General features: G+C 52.6%; 1 protein-coding gene across 5 annotated transcripts; it reads left to right on the top strand.

Annotated features, from left to right (window-relative positions):
• Nucleotides 1-221: 221 nt before the first annotated feature.
• Nucleotides 222-17,896, top strand: ACSBG2 (acyl-CoA synthetase bubblegum family member 2). 5 transcript variants are annotated; one of them, XM_066205382.1, is made up of 15 exons: nucleotides 222-240; nucleotides 4,361-4,490; nucleotides 6,455-6,534; nucleotides 7,086-7,327; nucleotides 8,614-8,702; nucleotides 9,258-9,378; nucleotides 9,844-9,924; nucleotides 10,469-10,618; nucleotides 11,122-11,298; nucleotides 11,855-12,036; nucleotides 12,617-12,850; nucleotides 13,437-13,654; nucleotides 14,783-14,922; nucleotides 15,742-15,988; nucleotides 16,504-17,896. In XM_066205382.1, the coding sequence occupies exons 2-15, from the start codon at nucleotides 4,390-4,392 to the stop codon at nucleotides 16,614-16,616; spliced, it is 2,175 nt and encodes a 724-aa protein (XP_066061479.1). In that variant the 5' UTR covers nucleotides 222-240; nucleotides 4,361-4,389; the 3' UTR covers nucleotides 16,617-17,896. The 5 variants fall into 5 exon arrangements, with proteins under 5 accessions (XP_066061479.1, XP_066061480.1, XP_066061477.1 ...); XM_066205383.1 differs by lacking the exon at nucleotides 222-240 and adding an exon at nucleotides 358-422; XM_066205380.1 differs by lacking the exon at nucleotides 222-240 and adding an exon at nucleotides 3,862-4,057.
• The last annotated feature ends 217 nt before the right edge of the window (nucleotides 17,897-18,113 follow it).

Here is an 18,113-nt window from a genome sequence, read left to right as displayed (position 1 = left end):
GGCGTGGCCTGGCTGTTATTGACAGCCGGCTCCTCCAATCGCTTGGCCGTGCGCCTCTCCCCAGCGCAGGAGGCGTGGCTTTATCTCTGCCCACCGCCTTATCGCCCAATGGGATGTTTCAAAAGGGCGGAGTGGGCGGAGCACAATGAGCCTGGTCACGCCCCCCAGGCACGAGCGCTGTAAAAGGCCCCGCCCGGCGGCGCGCGGGGGCTGCTGAGGGGAGCTCCGGCGGGCCCGGAGGTAACGCGCGGTCCTAAAGCCCGGCCCGGGGCCGAGGGAGGGAGGGGGGTCCCAGCTCCCCACAGCCCCTCGGGGTGTCCCCAGCGACACCTGCTGTGTGGGGGATGCCCGCCCACCGCGGGGGGTTTCGCTGTGGGGTTCGCCACCCCCGGCAGATGCTTCTGGTGATGTCCCGTTTGTAGGTGGGTGTCTGGGCAGCGCGGGGGAAATTCTTGTTGGTTTTGGTTAAATGACACAGCGTGGGTTGTGGTGGGGAGTTTCCCCAGGCCGCCGGTCTGGGCAGGAGGTGGTGTGAGGAGAAGAGGTGTCCACTCCCTTGTGCTGTCCAGGAACCCGTCGTGAGGGACCGTGAGGTGTCCTGAGAGCCTGGGATGCTCTGAGATGTCCTGAGAGCCTGGGATGCTCTGTGAGGGGACCTGAGAGTTTGGGGATGCTCTACGAGACGACCTGAGAGTTGGGAGTGCTCTATGAAGTGACCTGAGAGTTTGGGATGCTCCGTGAGGTGACCCCGGAGTTTGGGGATGCTCTGGGTGACCGCAGTGCTCGGGACGCTCCTGTGCCAGCTCCCGGCCCCGCGGTGCTCCCAGGGGACACAAAGCCATGTGTGGGAGCCGGCAGGAGCACAGGTGACAATCCAGCCCTGCGCTTTCCTGCTCGACGTGCGGGGATTTCCCCGCTCTGTGCCGATGTGCGGTGAGCTGTGCTTTGGGAAAGAGGAGCTCGGCGCAGCCTCCTGCCGAGTCCCACTGCTGGGGGATTCACCTGAAACGTGCCGGGGCCCTGGAGCAGCAATGCTCCTGAAACGGAGAGTTCTGTGCTTGTCTGCTGACCAAGCCATGTCAGTGGGCAGCTTTCTGCGGCCAAAAACTCAGACCCGAAGCTGCTGCGGCGGTGTCAGGTGCCTGTCTGCCGTCGTGACAGTCATTCGTCATCCTAACAGAGACTGAAGTTACTTTTCCTCCTGTTTTCTCCACTCCAGCATCAGGAGGGCGTGGGGTAACTGCCCAGCACCTGTGGTCAGTGCTGCGGTGGAGGACAAAACCTTTAGTGCTCGGGTGGCTTTGTCACTGCGTCTCCTAAAAACGGAGTTTATCTAAGAGGACCAAGAGTGCGTGGCTCAGCTTTTGTCTCCTCACCTAGTACATCTCTAAAGGGAACAAAGGAACAAAAAGGCCCAAGTTTCGGTTTTGACGGTGATGTGGCAATTGCCTGGAGCTGCTCTGGGCAGGAGCAGAGCGGATGTGGCGCCTTCACTAGTTAAAAGAAACAAGTCACAGGAAGCTGAGTGGGGCCGTGCTGGAAAATGTCAAGTGGCTGATAAGTGCTCGGTAATTTGAATTTGAACCGGTGTTGTTGAAGCTCTGTGTGTATTTTAGGTAAAGGTGTGTCCAAAGCCTGTTAGGAACGAAAACTCCACTCCTACCCACTTCAGTGTCACAAGTGTGCACGTTTTCAGACCTTGATTCTGGTTTGTCAGTGAAGCCCCATAGTGGTTCCAAAGAAACACCCCATTTGCCGTTCTTCTGGGTCACGGCGCTCCCTCAAAGCAGAACGCGGTTTTATTTAAATGATATAGGGAGTCAGACAGGCTTAATTAAAAGGGAGGTTTCTTCCGGCAGGTTTTTTGTTTGGGAGTGTGTCCTGCATGTTCCCTAACACTGGTACATCATGGTGTGCAAATTCCTAAGGAAACAGTATGGGATGGGATCCAAAATTCGGTATCACCATAGCTCTGGTGAACCATGGAATGCTTTGGTTTGGAAAGGACCTTAAGGATCATCCCCTCCTAACCCTGGAACTTATGTGTTTGTAACTAAGCATCAGGGAGGGAAGGCCCGAGCTGCGGTGCTGAGCAGGGCTAGAGAGGGTCTGTTTATATCGGGAAATATTTGCTTCTAACCTGAATTTGTTGGATAAAATGTATGTCTGGTTTGGGAAGCTGCACAATCAGATTTCATTTCAGTTCACCGTGTGAGTGTACCCGGGGCTGTGCACAGGGAGAGCAGAACTCAGGGATGGTCTCCACTGGGAAGAGCTTTTCCCTCTTGGGTGACTGAAGGTGATGCAGAATGCCTACTGTGGAAATGAAACTTCTAGAGGTGGAACACCTCTGCTGTGAGGGGGAAGGATGACAGAATTGGGATTGTTCAGCCTGGAGAAGAGAAGCTTTGGGGTGACCTCATTGTAACCTTCCAGGACCTAAAGGGAGCCTGCAAGAAAATGAGAGACAGAGAGGGAGACTATTTGAGTGGGTCTGGAGTGCCAGAGGGAATGGCTTCCCACTGCCAGAGGGCAGGGATGGATGGGATATAGGGAAGGAATTGTTCCCTGGGAGGGTGGCAAGGCCCTGGCACAGAGTGCCCAGAGCAGCTGTGGCTGCCCCTGGATCCCTGGCAGTGCCCAAGGCCAGGCTGGATGGGGCTTGGAGCAGCCTGGGACAGTGGAAGGTGTCCCTGCCGTGGCAGGGGTGGCACTGGATGGGCTTAGGAGTCCCTTCCCACCCAACCCATTCTGGGATGCCACGATTCCCTGACAGCAGGCGTGAGAACGCCTCACCCTTCCCCATGAAACTCTGTTGCTGCACTAACGCACGGCTGGCAAGAGAAACGCTGTAATTAGTGCAGAGGCCAAAGCTTCCCTCAGGGGCACTGGGGTGCCCTGAACCCCTCGCTGTGGGGTGCTGGGAAGGAAAGTGGGAGCAGCATTGTGAAAGGGGGTCAGGAGTGATGGCAGCTGCTGCCCTCCGTCCCTCCTGGGCTCCGTTCGGGTTTTCCTTGAGCAAGAGAGGCCGTGGGGACAGCTCTGGTGACACCGCGGGTGCCTTTGGGCTCCTCTGGGCAGGTCCGAGCACGGGGCTGCAAATCCAACACCATCTTCTCACACTCCCGACAACCCACCCTGGTGTTCCAGCCCAGAACGGGTGAGTGGCAGCGTCTGCCAGTTACCCGGGCGCTTCAGAGATGGGTTTTTTTGCAGACATCCCGCTCTCGCTGCTCGTGAATCAAACTATTTCTGGCGCGGTGACTCGCAGGCTGTTCGCAGAGCGTGGCGTGAGCAGCAACGTGTCCTTGCGCACATGAGTGAGCGGAAAGGGGCACGTCCCTGAGCGGTGCCTGGCGTGGATTTCCCCTCCCGGCAGGGCCAGGGGGCTGCAGCGTGCTGGGTCGGATTCACGACAGAAAAAGATTCTTTCACTTCTCTCCCTCGTGGAGATGAACATGCCCCTCGCATCACACGATTTGAATGCGTCTGGCTAATGCAGGTACAAAATAGCAGCCTGAAATCCACTTCTTACAGAGATCAAGGATAATGAGATTCATCTCCAATCAGCTTGAAATCCCTTGAAACAATTAAAGCTCAGCCCGGCGACTCATAAGCATCAAAGGCTTTTGATGAGCGCAAACCTTAAATAACACCAGCATTTAGAAAACGCTTCGTTTAGGTGATGAAATCTCCCAAGACAAAGTTCTGAAAGCAGCGTGGGAGCCACCAAAAAACCCCCCCCAAAAAACAACCAAACAAAAACCCCCCAAACCAGCTGCAAAACGCTTATTTCGATGGGAACAGGCTGGATGTGAGGTGTGCCCCCAGAGGGACCCGAAATCCGCGGTGTGCCGAGGCTGGCGGGCAGGCGTGGGGCCAGAGCCTCCTTAAGAGGCGGCGGTGTGGGGTGACGAGCCGCTTCCAATTGCAAGGCAGCAGCACATGACATAAGATGCTCTAGATCTGCCTCCTGGGCGCTAGTTTAAAAATAAAGGATATTACACGTCGGTGCTGAGCGGCTGCGGAGAGGAGGCTGCGGGACGGGCCATGCGTGGTGAGGCTGGAGGGGTGGCGGGGGGGCTGCCAGCCGAGCATTTGGGACAGCATCTGGGGCAAAGGGAGTGTGGAAATGAAACTGTTTGGCTCGAGGTGCTCTTGGGGAGCTGTGGGGTGTCACGCTGGTTCTGCTGTGGGGTTTTGCAATGCCTGGAGCGTGCCCAGTGTCAGAATTTCCTGTATTTTGTGCGAATGCAGCAGGCTCGAGTTGTGCCACTTCTGGGCTGCCTCGCTCACGTCAGTGGAGCTGCTCTGCTCTGACGTTTGGCTGTATTTTTATTTTTCAAACCTGTTTTTGCAGGGACAGTGCTGTGTGAGTCAGAGGCGAGGATGGCACTTGCAGAACCAGTCTCCGTGGCTTACTGCAATTCAGCTCTTCAAGGGAACTCAGAGGTGTCGCGGGAAGATGTGCTGCTCAACTCTTCACCCAGGTTTGTCTAATTTAGGATTTTATTTACCCTGTTGTGACCTGTATATATAGCTTTTATTCTACCATGCTCACTTTGATTAATTAAAATGATTTTGGAAGAGCCCTGCCTCTGCAGGGAACAGCTCATGTGCAGTGCCTACACTGATCTCAAACTCCTGCTGGTAAGAGGCTGCTTAGATTTACAGACTAAAGAGCAGATTAGGGTCTATATCTCACCACAGCATAATGGGATCTAGCTGAATAAAACCTCTTTACCTAAATTTTTTGGGGCTGCATTGAATTACATGTTGCAAGGGGGAGAAAAAGATCATTTGACTGACTGCGAGGGAAATAGCTGGGGCTTTTCTGCTCATATTACTGGGTCATTTGCATGCTTTGATCATAAAAGCTGGTGGAGAAATGGTGCAGAACTATTGCAACTGAGGATTAATTTGTGCTGAAAAATGTTCTCAATAATGAGGAGGGAGCAAGGAGATGGGAACATCTTGTAATCCCCTTGGGGGAAATAAAGAAATTATTTACTCAGCCCTGGTTGCTGGCTTGCAGATTAGTTCAGAGAAGCAGTTCTGCTTTAGGACAGGACATGGGATCAGCCATGTCAGATCTTCCCTGGGCCTTAAACCTCCTCGTATGTCCAAAGCAGTCATAGCTGACTGTTCCCTAGAAATTCAGAATAAATGTAGATTAGAGGGAAGAGATTTCCCCCTTACCCTGAAATACATACAGTGCCTGCGCTGGATTGTTTTGTCTCTGGCCTGGAAGAAAGGAAATAAAAGGTGAGACTTGGTGGGAGCCCTGCCTGGCTTAGCTGAGGAGTTTGTGTGGGCCCAGAGGAGCTCTCACCTGTGTGATTGCAATGGGCAGAGTCAGGGCTCCTTTCTGCTGCCTCTGCAGTGTTGGGGTGGTTGTGATGTCAATCTGCTGGAAGAGCCTGGGCTTGTGCTGCTGTGAGGAAGGGAAAACACCAGCCTGGAGAAACAACACCTGAGTGATGGGCTGAGGCAAAGGGCCCGGTAGGGCAAGGCAGGATGGAAAGTTTGGGGCTCTGCAGTGTAATCTTAAATCAGCTAAAACTCAGACCTCAGTGCTCTGCCCGTGGTCCTGGCAGGGCATTGCCCAGGGCAGGGAGCAAAGCAACAGCTGCCTGCCTGGAGGGTGGGTTCCCAAATCTCACTGGTCTGGCTTCCAGCTCCTGCTGTCAAGTGGGACGTGAGCCTTGATTATCCCTTACTCTCCTCATTAGGGCTGTGAGACAGTCCAGCTTGGAAAGGGATGGAGAAAGAACAGTTTTACAAGCAGGCAAGTGGTGCTTCACCAGCTCCTGCAGGGCTGAAAGTGAAAGGACAACACAGCTGGGAGGAGTGTGGCTGAAGCACATAGGGATGAGCCTGGTTTTGTTTCTTACCAAGCATCTGGTGGGAGCACTGGCTTTAATAGGAATACCTAAGAAGAACAAGATTTCCGGTTAAATCAATTTCCTGCTCTTTTGCAGGAAATCTCTGTGGGTTTCCCCATGGGGTGACTCCAGAGTGTCCCCAGGGCCTCCCCTGTTGTTGGACTCACATATTGCAGACAGGAGATGAGTTCCAGATCCAAGTGTCCCTTCCTGCCCCCCTTCTCCTCCTCCTCCCAGCTGCAGACTCTTTGTTTCAGGCACCTGGAGCAGCCTTTAGGAATTAAATGATGGCTGGTTTTGGGATGATGTTTATGCATTCTGCTGCAGCTTGTCTGCAAAGAAAGCTGCAATTAGAACAACACTCGTGTTCAAAAACCAGCACAGGCAGAGCTTGCACACTCAGAGAGACCTGTTCCATTGCAGGGTGGTGAATTAATAAAGTCACCTGCAGCACATCAGGAGTCACTTTGACATCCAAGGAGGGGGTGACATTAAGGGATGGAGCAAACCTGCCTGTGGCAGGCAGCCCTCAGTGTTCTCATCCAGGGGTAATTCCTTGTGCCTTGCAGACCTGCTGAGCCACACAACAGCGAGCCAGCGGAAGATTCCAAGATGGAGAGACATCAGGTGAACTCAATCAGTCCCAAGGGTGAGTGAATGGAAGTTTGGGGGTCTGTCGGTGCCTGAAATTATTATTGCAATGAGAGAAGGATTTGTCAAACCATGACAATGGAAGAAGCAGCTCGGGTTGCAGGATGGGTTGTGCAGAAGTGTCTGGAACTCAGGCTTTAAAGCACAACTGTGCTTCAGGGATTAAATAGGCAGGGTCAGTGCCTGGTGCTCATCTACCAGGTACCAGTGTCCTGCTTTCAGTCCTTCTTAAAAGAAAAAAAAAAAAATAGCAGAGTATAAGATGCAGGAAACTTTCACCTTACCAGTACAAGAGCCTTAGAGCAGCAGAGCAGGTTAGAGGGGATGTAAGTGGGAAATATTTAACAAAATTTGAAAGTGCTCTAGAGGCTTCTAGTCTAAAATACTGGTGGTCACATGGCCAAATTGCCATGAAGAAAGGGTCAGAAAAGGGGTGTGGGAGGGGGTGTAACAGCATTTGCTTTCATATGCTCGATACCTGTATTTCTATTGCTGTTACAGCAGCAGGAAGTTTGTAAATCTAAGATGCTGAACGCTTCTCTTTCAAAGCAGCCTCCCCTGCTGGCTCCAGTGTGTGGACAACACGTCGTGATGGAGAGGTCAAGCTGAGGATGGAAGAACAGGGCTTTGGCAGCGAGGCCCCCAAGACTGTGCACCAGCTCCTGCAGGAAAGTGTGGACAAATACAGTGACTATTACGCCCTGGCATCCAAAAAAAACGGCCGGTGGGTGAGGCTGACGTACAAGATGTACTATGATGAGTGCTGGAAAGCAGCCAAAAGCTTTCTGAAGGTAAGAGTTTGTTGAATTCTCCTTGTGCATATTCAGAGAATACTAAAAACAGCATGGTTTGGGTTGGGAGGGACCTTAAAACCCATCCCATTCCACCTTTGCCATGGCAGGGACACCTCCCACTGTCCCAGGCTGCTCCAAGCCCCATCCAGCCTGGCCTTGGACACTGCCAGGGATCCAGGGGCAGCCACAGCTGCTCTGGGCACCCTGTGCCAGGGCCTCCCCACCCTCACAGCCAAGAATATCTTCTGTAAACCTTTCTTCTTTTAATTTAAAACTTCTTCTCTTTTTCCCTTAATTTCTCTCTTTTCCTATCACTGTGCAAAAAGTCAAGTTTAATGTTCACTCGTTTAAGTGCTGGAATGGCTGCAGTCAAGTCTATCTTAAACCTGCAAACTCCCTGAGTGCAGATGAATCTTACAGTGCCAGGGAAGTACCTGAACATGCTATGGACACCTTGGTATTTAATTTTTTTGACAGTTGCATCCACATTTAACCAAGAAAAAAAAGCATGTAAGGAAACATTTAAAGTGAAGTGTTTGAGGTGTATGGCAAACCTGGACATTGCCCCTCCGGAGGCATGGGAAGGTTCATCTTTCTAAGAAAAAAAGCTTAAAGGGATGGTTACGAACCACTCAAATGTCTCACGTGGCCCAGCCTTTTGCTTGTGCTGCTGGGATTAGGAGACTTGGAGGCAGAAACCAACGGTACCTGTTTCTACCACTGGGGTCAAGTCTTATCCCTTCATGTTAAGGCCAGCCTGGTTTTATTCCTGTGGTGGAATCTTCCAGTCTGGGACAAAACCAGAGTCTGGCTGAGGGAGTTAAAGGCTGGGACTCCAAGAGTTGGAATTTCACAGCCAAGTGTGACTGCCACTGGAGCTTGTTGCTCTGGAAATTATTGATATCTGGCACTCCCAACTTGTACCAAATGTCCCAGGAAGTGTTGTCTGGCTTCACCTCTCCCCTCCTCATTCCCAGCCCGGGGGGAAACTGGTAATTCCCTGGATTGCAGGTTTATGTTCCTGTTAGTGAATTCCAGTGAGGCAGTCTTTCCAAGGGCAGAGCTCAGCAAATCCCTGTTTTCCTGCCCACTTACAGTGGGACAATGATGTGAAACTTTCTCTGGTTCTACCTTGGCTCCTGGGGAGTTTTTCAGTGGGAATTACTCCATGTAAGAACACAAACTCTTCCCTCAGTGCTGTGCTCAGCAAAGATCTGCAAATGAACCCTGAGCTTTGTCCAGAGGAGAAGCCAGGCTGCTGTAATGCCATCTCTTGTTTACAGCTGGGGCTGGAGCGTTTCCATGGAGTGGGCATCCTGGGATTTAATTCTGCAGAGTGGTTCATTGCTGACATTGGAGCTATCCTTGCAGGGTAAGACTCTTGTTTCTTGCCATGCATTTTGCTTTGGCAGGCAGAGAGTGACTGCAGTATTCATGTGAGAAGCAGGTTTTGATAAAAACCCCAGTAAAAACAAACTAAAAAAAACCCCAAACACAATTGCTTATATTTGGGTTTAATGAAGGTGGATAGAAGCTGAACTATTTCATAATGAATTAATGAGACAAAAAATAAATTATTTTTTAGCCAGCTGCTTCTCTCAAAATAAGATGACCAGAGGTTAATCCAAAAGCATTCTTATGTACAGAGTGATTAAAATATGGTGGGAAATGCCAGAGAATCCCATGACTGAATTGTGATATCTGCCTTTTACATGAGATATTTTGGTCCCTCACACCACTCTTGACATTTCCCACGCTCCAGAAGAGAATCTTTCCTCTTGGAATTAAGCCCTCCCCTCTTTGTTGTCAATTTAGGGGTATTCTTCTTAAAGTCTTTTTTTCTCTGAAATGGTCTGAATTTTGCCAGCAACTCTGCATGTCCTCTAACTCTGTTTTGCTTTTCTGTTTTTTTTTTTCCCTTTTCCAGGGGATTTGCTGTTGGGATCTACACTACAAACTCTCCTGAGGCCTGTCATTACGTAGCAGAGAACTGCAGTGCCAACGTTATAGTGGTGGAAAACCATAAACAGCTGCAGAAAATCTTGGAAGTAATTATGTTTTTTACACGGTTGGGGGTTACAGCAACCTGTTGACAGATGTGAGAGGGTAAAATGCTGTGGGAGGGCATTACCCCTGAGGGTAAAATGCTGAGGGGAGTGCTGGGTCTGAGGGCAGAGGTGAAGTCCTCGGTGTGCTCCCTGCTCCAGCCAGCTGAGCTGGCACTGGCACTGTGTCTCACAAGAGGTTAAGTGCTGCTTTCACTTCTTAGAAGCTTTGGGCTTAAAATAGGAAAAGCCAAAATGAACAACTGAGCATCCTCTAGGTTGTCTGGCACCATCCCAGCTCAAATTGTGACTGTTTCTAGTGAGGCAAACCCATTCTTTCAGAAGCACAGATGGGATTCTCTTGGCTTTACATAAAGTGGCGAATATGAGGAGCTGAGTGGGGTTACAGAGGCCTGGAAGGGACAAGCAGCATTTGCTCCTTCTCACAAATCTCCCTTCTTAACGCAGATTGAAGACAGACTACCTCATCTGAAGGGCATTGTCCAGTATGGGGAAGAGATCAAAGAGAAGAGACCAAATCTGTACTCAGTAAGTCCTGGACCTCTTCATGGCTTGTAAATCCTGGCTGTGTTCAGCTGATGGCTGCAAATACCTGTGACCTGCTGTGGGGCCTTAAACATCTGGTGGGTGACATCCCTGTCCATGGCAGAGCCTTGGAATGAGATGGTCTTTGAGGTCCCTTCCAACCCAAACCAGCCCAGAGTTCTGTGGCTGTGATCCCCTGAGCTGGTGTTGGCTGTGGTGGGCAGGAGGTGTCTGCTGTTGTGCAACCTGGATAATCCATGTTGTAAGGGGGCTGTGAGCCTGCTGACCTTTGCCAGACACCCTCGGGCCCCACAGTTACTCCAGGGAGTTGCTGCAGAGTTGTGAAGCTGCTGGGGGTGGGTCTGTCTCCTTTCTGCTTCTCCCTGTGTCAGCCAGAAAACACTGTGGGGTGACAGCGTGGATTTACAGCCTCTTCCAGAGGACTGCACAGGGAGAACAGCTTCCTTCTCCTGGTGTGTAGCAAAGAGTTTCATTTTTCCTGTGGGTGATACCTTGCAAAGGGTCTGAGCTCTTGTGTTCTCTGCAGTGGAGGGAGTTCATGGAGCTGGGCAAGGACGTGCCGGACTCGCGGCTCCGCGGGATCATCGCGGCGCAGAAACCCAACCAGTGCTGCGCCCTCATCTACACCTCGGGCACCACGGGCCAGCCCAAGGGTGTCATGCTGAGCCACGACAATGTGAGTGCCCAGTGCCACCCCAGTGTGACCCCGGGGTGCTGAGGGAGAACATCCTGAGCTGGGAGGGACCCACAGGGACCATCAGTGCAGCCCCAGCCCCTGCACAGACACCCCAACAATCCCACCCTGAGCATCCCTGAGAGCGTTGTCCAAACGCTCCTGGAGCTCTGGCAGCCTCGGGGCTGGGACCATTCCCTGGGGAGCCTGGGCAGTGCCCCAGCAGCCTCGGGGGGAAGAACCTTTCCCTGAGCTCCATCCCAAGGCCTGACACAGCTCCAGCCCTTCCTGGGCTCCTGTCCCTGTCCCAGAGCAGAGCTCAGCCCCTGCCCCTCTGCCTCCCCTCGGGAGGAGCTGCAGCCCCCGAGGAGCCTCCCCTCAGTCCCCTCTGCTCCAGCTGAACCAGCCAAGCCCTGCTGTTGGGATCCCAGGGTGCTGTAGCTGTGTTGTGCCCTGTGTGCTCTGTGCTGTCCCTGCCCTGAAGCCCCTGTGGGTTCCTGTTGCAGCTGACGTGGACGGCGGCCGTGGGCGGACAGGTCATCGCGCTGAGCGATGCCCGTGACAGGCAGGAGGAGGTGGTCAGTTACCTGCCCCTCAGCCACATCGCTGCACAGATGTGTGATATTTGGGCAGCCATGTCCTTCGGAGTGCAAGTGTACTTTGCCCAACCAGATGCATTGAAGGTAAAGAAAGAAGATAATGAACTTACGCCCATCCACCTGCTTGAGCTGGGGTGGGTGCCTGAAACAGGGTGGTGTTATCTTGTGACTCTGTCAGCTTGCCTAAGTGGGTTTACTTTCCCACTGACCAAGTGCCCCTGTTGGTTTGACTGCAGCCTGACCTTCAGCTTTTGACTCGGTCACAAACTGGGAGAAGCTGACCCAGCCCTTCACAACTGGGAGCTGCTGAGTTCTCACCTGACACCTGGTGCCACATCAAGAAGTGGTTGAGCAACAGCCTTGTGTTTGCTCTGCCCACATTGCACCATGGCCCCAGCTAAACCTGAGTCCTGAGTAAAGGATTCTTGTGTCAGCACTGGCACTGAAAGCATTGACCCTTGCTCCCTTCCCAGTTCCCACTGGAATGCCTCAGGGGCTCCCTTCTCTTGGTGGTGCTGCAAAAAACAAACAATTCCTCAAAACTGATGGCAGACTCCCAGGTTTTTGCTAGTGACCGGTACTGACCTGAAGCCTGCAGTGATTCACTTGTAAAAACTGCATTAAATCCTGCTTCTCTCAGGGCAGCTTGGTGGAGACCCTGCGGGAAGTGAGGCCAACTGCTTTTTTGGGAGTTCCTCGTGTCTGGGAAAAAATGGAAGAGAAAATGAAATCTGTGGGCATGAAAGCCTCGGCGCTCCGAAGGAGAGTGGCATCATGGGCCAAGGAAGTGGGGCTGCAGACCAACCTGAAGAGAATGAATGGGTAATTATGAGCTACATTTCAGGGATGAGTTTTAGGAGAACTTTACTGTCAGATCAGGGGTTATATTCCATCCAGGGATTATATTTCATCCAGGGTTATATCCTGTTGTTGTAGGACACGAAAGAAAGATGAGAGACTCCAAATATTGCAGAAGGCAAAGAGCATAGAAAAAATCTTTATTGTCTAATTCTTACTACCTTTTATAAGGTGTTCCCATACAGACTTAACATGGTTGGTGAACAGGAACAACGTTTCTCTAATCCCATTGGTTAAACCAGAGAAAGAGCAAAACACCACCTGGAGAAAGATTGTTTTGAGAAAGGAGAGTTTTTTGCCGAGATTGTTTTGAGAAGAAGCTTTCTTGAGAAACTTTTCCTTGGAAAAAAGTCAGCAGCTGCCAGCAGGCGGAAATCTCTCAGACCCAGAAATATCAGGCCCACAGTATCCCATGTGCCAGGCCAGTGGCACTTGGACCCGAGGGGGGGAAATAATCCATTATTTTATTAAATGAACTAAAGTAGGATGAAGAGAAAAGGAGGCAGGGGGAGGAGATCCACGTGTGCCCGTTTTCCTGGTGCAGGTGCTCCGAGGTGCCGGTGAATTTCCGCCTGGCCCGGCAGTTGGTGTACAGGAAGGTGCGCAAGGCCATCGGGCTGGACCGCTGCACCAAGTGCTACACGGGAGCTGCTCCCATCACCAGAGAGACCCTGGAATTCTTTTTGAGCCTGAACATTCCTGTGCTGGAGCTCTACGGGATGAGTGAGAGCTCCGGGCCTCACACCATCTCCCTACCTCACGCCTTCAAGCTCGGCAGGTGAGCACCTTCCTGGAGCAGGGGGAGTGGTGGCTTCTGCCTCTGGCACATCCATCTCTCCTGGTGCAGCTCATGGCCAGAGCCTTGCTGCCACTGGGGAGCCACGTCACAGGTGAAGAGATCTGCCAAGGGCAGCAGCAGCAGGGATATGTGAATTTACCTTGCCTGGGTCCTGTGGGAGCTGGGGAGGAAGTGAGGGGCTGCTGGGATGAAGGAAGAATTGGTAACTCCAACCTACCCTTCACTTTAATGGCAAATGCCTAAAGGGTGCGGGGTGTCTTTGAGTGGCTCGTTCAGTCTGCACAGTGAAAGTTTGCTGCTGAGGACATAAATCTGCTCATTCAAAGCTCTGGTGTTGAGAGCAATGAGTGCAAACCAGCAGGTGTGTGAGCACTGTTCGCTGCGATAACAACTCTTTCTGCAGCTGCCCTTACACGAGCAGGTGCCTTTGAAGCTCTTTGCTGGAGCTGTTGTGCTAAAAGGCTGCTGGGCTTTGTTCAAACCCTTCAGCTTGAGAGGAGCTGCAGTAACCTCTGCTTAAATCCAGTTTAAAATAAATCAGTCCTTGGTCTGTGCTCTGTTCCAGCTGTGGGAAGGCGCTGGCAGGCTGCCACACCCTGATCCATAAACCAGACAAGGATGGCATTGGGGAGATCTGCTTCTCAGGAAGGCATGTCTTCATGGGCTACCTGAACATGGAGGACAAAACCAAAGAGGCCATCGATGAGGATGGCTGGCTGCACTCAGGGGACCTGGGCAAGCACGACAAGGACGGATTCCTCTTCATCACAGGCAGAATCAAAGGTAACAAATCCCCCAACTTTATCTTGATGTTGTGCAGCACTATGGAATCAGTGAGTTGTTAATGTTGGGAAAGACCTCATGGAGCCAAACTAACCCATGTCCCCAGTTTCCAAATCCTTTAAATCCCTCCAGCAATGGTGACTCCACCACTGCCCTGGGCAGCCTGTTCCAATGCTGAACAGTGGAGAAATCTTTCCCAATATCCACCTTAAACATCCCCTGGTGCAGGGGAGGCTCTGCTGGTTGTATGGTTGTGATTTGCACAGAATATTTAAATCCTTCTCTTCCTGGAGTCCCCACATGAATGTGGCTGCAGGGTGTCCTCCCCTGTGGTGGGAGGAGAGGGGGTGGCCTTTGGAGCCAAGGTTTGTTTGCAGAGTGAGGGAGAAGCTCTCTGATTTCAGCACCAGTGCAGTTAATCCTTAGGGAGCTTCTTTTACCAGCAGCTCCTGCAGTTTCAGGAGCTTTGCTGGGTGACCTCCAAGGAAAACAGCAGCTTAACACTGTTGTGCAAGTGCCTTGTAGCAATGTGGCTCTTGGGACAGCGGTTTGAGCAACCCCAGACCACGCCAATGTCTCTCAAGCCTTCAGCCCTCAGAAGGAGAGAGGCGCTCATGTGAGGGCTGCTCTGAGGAACAGGAGCTTGAGAAGGGGGCTCCCCTCTGCTCTGCAGCACACAGGAACCTCCTTTCACTTCCATTTCTGACCATTTGGGTGCCAACTTAGGTGCCTTAGGGGCGCAGGGGTCTGTGCCAAGGGGCTCACCCTGCATTGCCAGGCTGCCAACACCCCTGGAGCACCAAGGCAGCTTTGGCTGGGCTGTGTGTGAGCAGCTCCTGCTCCTCTCTCCAGGCCTGCTGGAGTCATGGGATCAGCACTGAGGCTGGAAAAGCCCTTTCAGATCATTGAGTACAGCAAGGCCACCACTAAACTACATCCCCACATTTTTGAGCACTTTTGGGGATGGTCACCCTGTGACTTTCCCAGTCCTGGTGTGCTGCCTTCTCCAGCTCTGCTGACACAGACTCATCTGTTTGATCCACCAGACACAAAGGAGCAGTTGAGTTGTTTCAGATTGTGGGAAGGGGAGAAGCTCCAAGCATTAATCAGGATTTGATTGTTTTCCAGAGCTCATCATCACTGCAGGAGGTGAGAACATTCCTCCTGTTCCAATCGAGGATGCTGTCAAGAATGCTGTTCCCATCATCAGCAATGCCATGTTGGTTGGAGACAAAGCCAAATTCCTTTCTATGCTCCTGACACTAAAGGTAATGGCAAACAGGATGGGGATCCACCACCTGTGCTCCTGAATCTGATTAATTCCAGTGAGGAAGAATTGCACATTTTTAATGTCTTGTGGAGACAGGAGCCCCGAGCACAATTGGCTGTAGCTGAGCTGCAGAGAGCAGCTGAAAGCACAGAGTTGTCACTTGCTCAGACCATCAGGCCCTGCTGTTGTTCAGGGCAGCTTTTTCTTTGCCACAGAGGGCAGGAAGAAACAAGAGGAAAAGATCCAAAAGTGGGGCTGGAAAAGGAAAGCCTTCTGCTCTCCTCAATCTGTTTCAGTCTCTCCCAGAGCAGTCTGGGAGGTAGAAAGCTGTCAGGGATTTCTTTGTCAGACTCTGGCTTTAAACTCCACCAGGACCCATCCGTGGTGGCCTGTGCTGACTGTCAGAGCGGGAATTGCTCCTTGGACTGAGGCCGACAGCCTTGGCCTGAGCCAGGAGACCTGAGCCACGCCCTGGAGGTGGCCCTGCTGCACTCTCAGGGTTTAGTGCTGGGTGTGACTTCCAAGACTGCTGCTGCACAGTGTAGGGAACTGTGCTCCAGAAAAGGTCTGGAGAAAAGTGATTAGCTTTGGAAAGCACAGGAGGAATTTGGCAGATGAGCTCTGTACCCTGCTGGCTCCTGAGCAGGCGGAGGTCTGAGGGAGTTTATCTGTGTTTTGTCCCAAGTTTCCATTGGCAGCCTGGGGCTGGATTGGGGTGGGGAAGGGACCCAGGAACCGTCCCAGGGTTGGGGGCTCCTTGGTGCAGAGGGCTCAGGTGCTCAGCAGTGCTCAGTTCCTGCTCTGGCCTGGCCTGCAGTGCGTTGTGGATGCAGAAACGGGCGAGCCCAAGGATGACCTCAGTCCAGAAGCTCTGGAATTCTGTCAGAAGCTGGGCAGCAAGGCCACCAAGGTCTCAGAAATCATCAGCAGCAAAGACAAGGCCATCTACGCTGCCATCCAGAAGGGGATCTCTGCTGTCAATGAGGGAGCCGTGTCCAATGCCCAGAGAGTCCAGAAGTGGGCCCTGCTGGAGAAGGATTTCTCCCTCTTTGGTGGAGAGCTCGGTGAGTGCTGGGGAGATGTCTGGGGTTTGCCCCGTGCCCCTTCCCTGGCTGCTGAGCACAAACACAACCCCCAGTGCACAGAGCTGCCCCCAGCCTTTCCTCACTGCGGCTTTTCCATGTGGCAGGTTGGGGTGGGATGAGCTGGGGGGAATTCCCACTTCTGCCCAGCAGCAGCGAGTGGAGCAGCACTTACCTTGTGCTCTGCTGCCCCTGGCAGAGTTATGGAACATCCTGAGCTGGGAGGGACCCTCAGGGATCATCAGTGCAGCCCCTGGCCCTGCACAGACACCCAACAATCCCACAGCCTCGGGGCTGGGACCATTCCCTGGGGGGCCTGGGCAGTGCCCCAGCAGCCCCTGGGTGCTGCTTTGGCTCACAGGGAAAGGGAGGGAGATTCTGTTAAACACAAAGAGAAATTCAGAACCGGTCTCTGTTGCCGTGTTCTGCCTCACCCCAGGCCTGGTGGGTGCTCCCAGTGGTTCCCTCCCCACTGAGCCCGTGCTGGTTCTCCACAGGCCCCACCATGAAGCTGAAGAGGCCGGTGGTGGCTCAGAAATACCGGGACCAAATCGCTCAGTTTTACACGGACATCGAAACCCCCTCGGGGGAGCCCTCGACCCGGACATAGAGCCCTGGGCTGGGACCATTCCCGAGGACACTCCCAGCTGCCCAGCAAGGATTCCCTGGATCTTGTGGAAATAAAGAGGCTCAGCCTTCAGGCAGCCCCTCGGCGTCGCTTTGCTGTCCATGTCCTGCCCTGCAGTGTGGTGAGCGTGGTCCTGCCCATGTTCTCCTGTGTCTTGTGTCCTGTGCTGGGATATCCCAAATATCTCAGCTCTGTATTTTTTATTTCCATTTTTATAAGGGCGATACAGTGTTTACCTTCAATCCACGTGACCTGTTACGTTCTAACCAAAGTTTTCTTTTCCTGAGATGAATGTAAAACAGGAGCTGCAAATCAGGAGCTGTCCTTTTCCTGCTGAGGGAGAAAGGCAGATTTCATTTTCCAGCAGTGTCCTCACTCCCTGCTGCACGTTTCCCTGCATGCTGATGGCATCCATATCATTTTAAATCTCCTTCCTCACAAACTATTTCTGTCTGAGATGACAAATGCTGAGTGACTACACACAGCAGTGGAGGTGGAACCTCACATGAACTGGGTTTGTCTGTGCAATATTTTGAGTTTGTTTTACCTTTTTGAGTTATAATGAAGCCATAAATTGTATTGTTGAAGTTGTATCTGTGGCTGGTATTCTGGGAACTGATTTACTCTAGGGATTATTTATAAGGCTGTGTACAATGTGTGAAATCTGTCTGTGTCTTACAATCTAGAAGTGTTGTAGTGTCTGAGATGGGGAGCTCCAGAGTGGAGGGTGGGTGGGCTTTGTACCTGAGCTTGGGGAGAGGAAATGGTGCTGGGAGCCCGGGCTGCTTCTCCTGAGGGTCTGTGATCAACCAGCCCCGAGCTGGGCAGGTCCTTCATGGTGAATTCACTGACTGGAGGGGACAGACTCCCCCACCTGCAAAACTGGAAGCACCAGGAGCTCCCGGTGCTCTCTGCTGAAGGGCTCTGCTGGGCTTATTGCCGGCTGTCCAAGCCCAGCAGGTGAAGCACTGCCTGTGAACTGCCTCTGACCTGACCACAGGCAGAGCAGCCCAGCCCTGAGTCCCAGGACCATTTCCCATGGAAAGGAGGAGCGCTGGGAGCAGCTCAGTGCTGGTATCACCGTGGGGCTGGGCTCAAGGTGGTTAAACCCGGAACTGTCTCTGCCTTGGGTCAGTGAAATCCCACTGCCTGCTGGAGCTGCAGCTTCCTCCCGCGCCCGTGTGTGCTGAGCTGCCTGGAGCTGCTGTGTCCCAGCGGCTGCAGAGGACTGTGAAATAAACTCCTCACTTTGTGTCTCTCAACTCTCACTCATTGCTGGGATGGAGCAGGGGCTGGGGCTGGGCTGGGAGAGCTGAGCTGTGCCTGGGGCATTCCCAGGGCATCCAGGGACACAGGACACTCGCTCAGGGGCAGGGGATGGACGGTCCCACCCTTAACCTGTGCTGAGCAATGCCCGTGCCAGGGCTCTGTCCTTTTGTGGTCCTTGTGCCAAGGTCTGGGAGCAGTGGGGACCCTCCA

The sequence above is a fragment of the Chamaea fasciata genome, unplaced genomic scaffold (assembly GCF_029207755.1).
Source record: "Chamaea fasciata isolate MVZ Bird 193981 ecotype frontalis unplaced genomic scaffold, bChaFas1.0.hap1 SCAF_28, whole genome shotgun sequence".
Classification (NCBI taxonomy): domain Eukaryota; kingdom Metazoa; phylum Chordata; class Aves; order Passeriformes; family Sylviidae; genus Chamaea; species Chamaea fasciata.
Note: the sequence above shows the minus strand (reverse complement) of the source record. Positions and strands in the feature narration are given on the sequence as shown.

Bases quoted from the DNA above. Each gene is read 5' to 3' on its own strand.
- ACSBG2 (XM_066205380.1), top strand. The intron at 9,379-9,843 runs GTAATTATGTTT...TTCTTAACGCAG, and splicing joins AGCTGCAGAAAATCTTGGAA to ATTGAAGACAGACTACCTCA. The intron at 14,923-15,741 runs GTAATGGCAAAC...CCTGGCCTGCAG, and splicing joins CTATGCTCCTGACACTAAAG to TGCGTTGTGGATGCAGAAAC.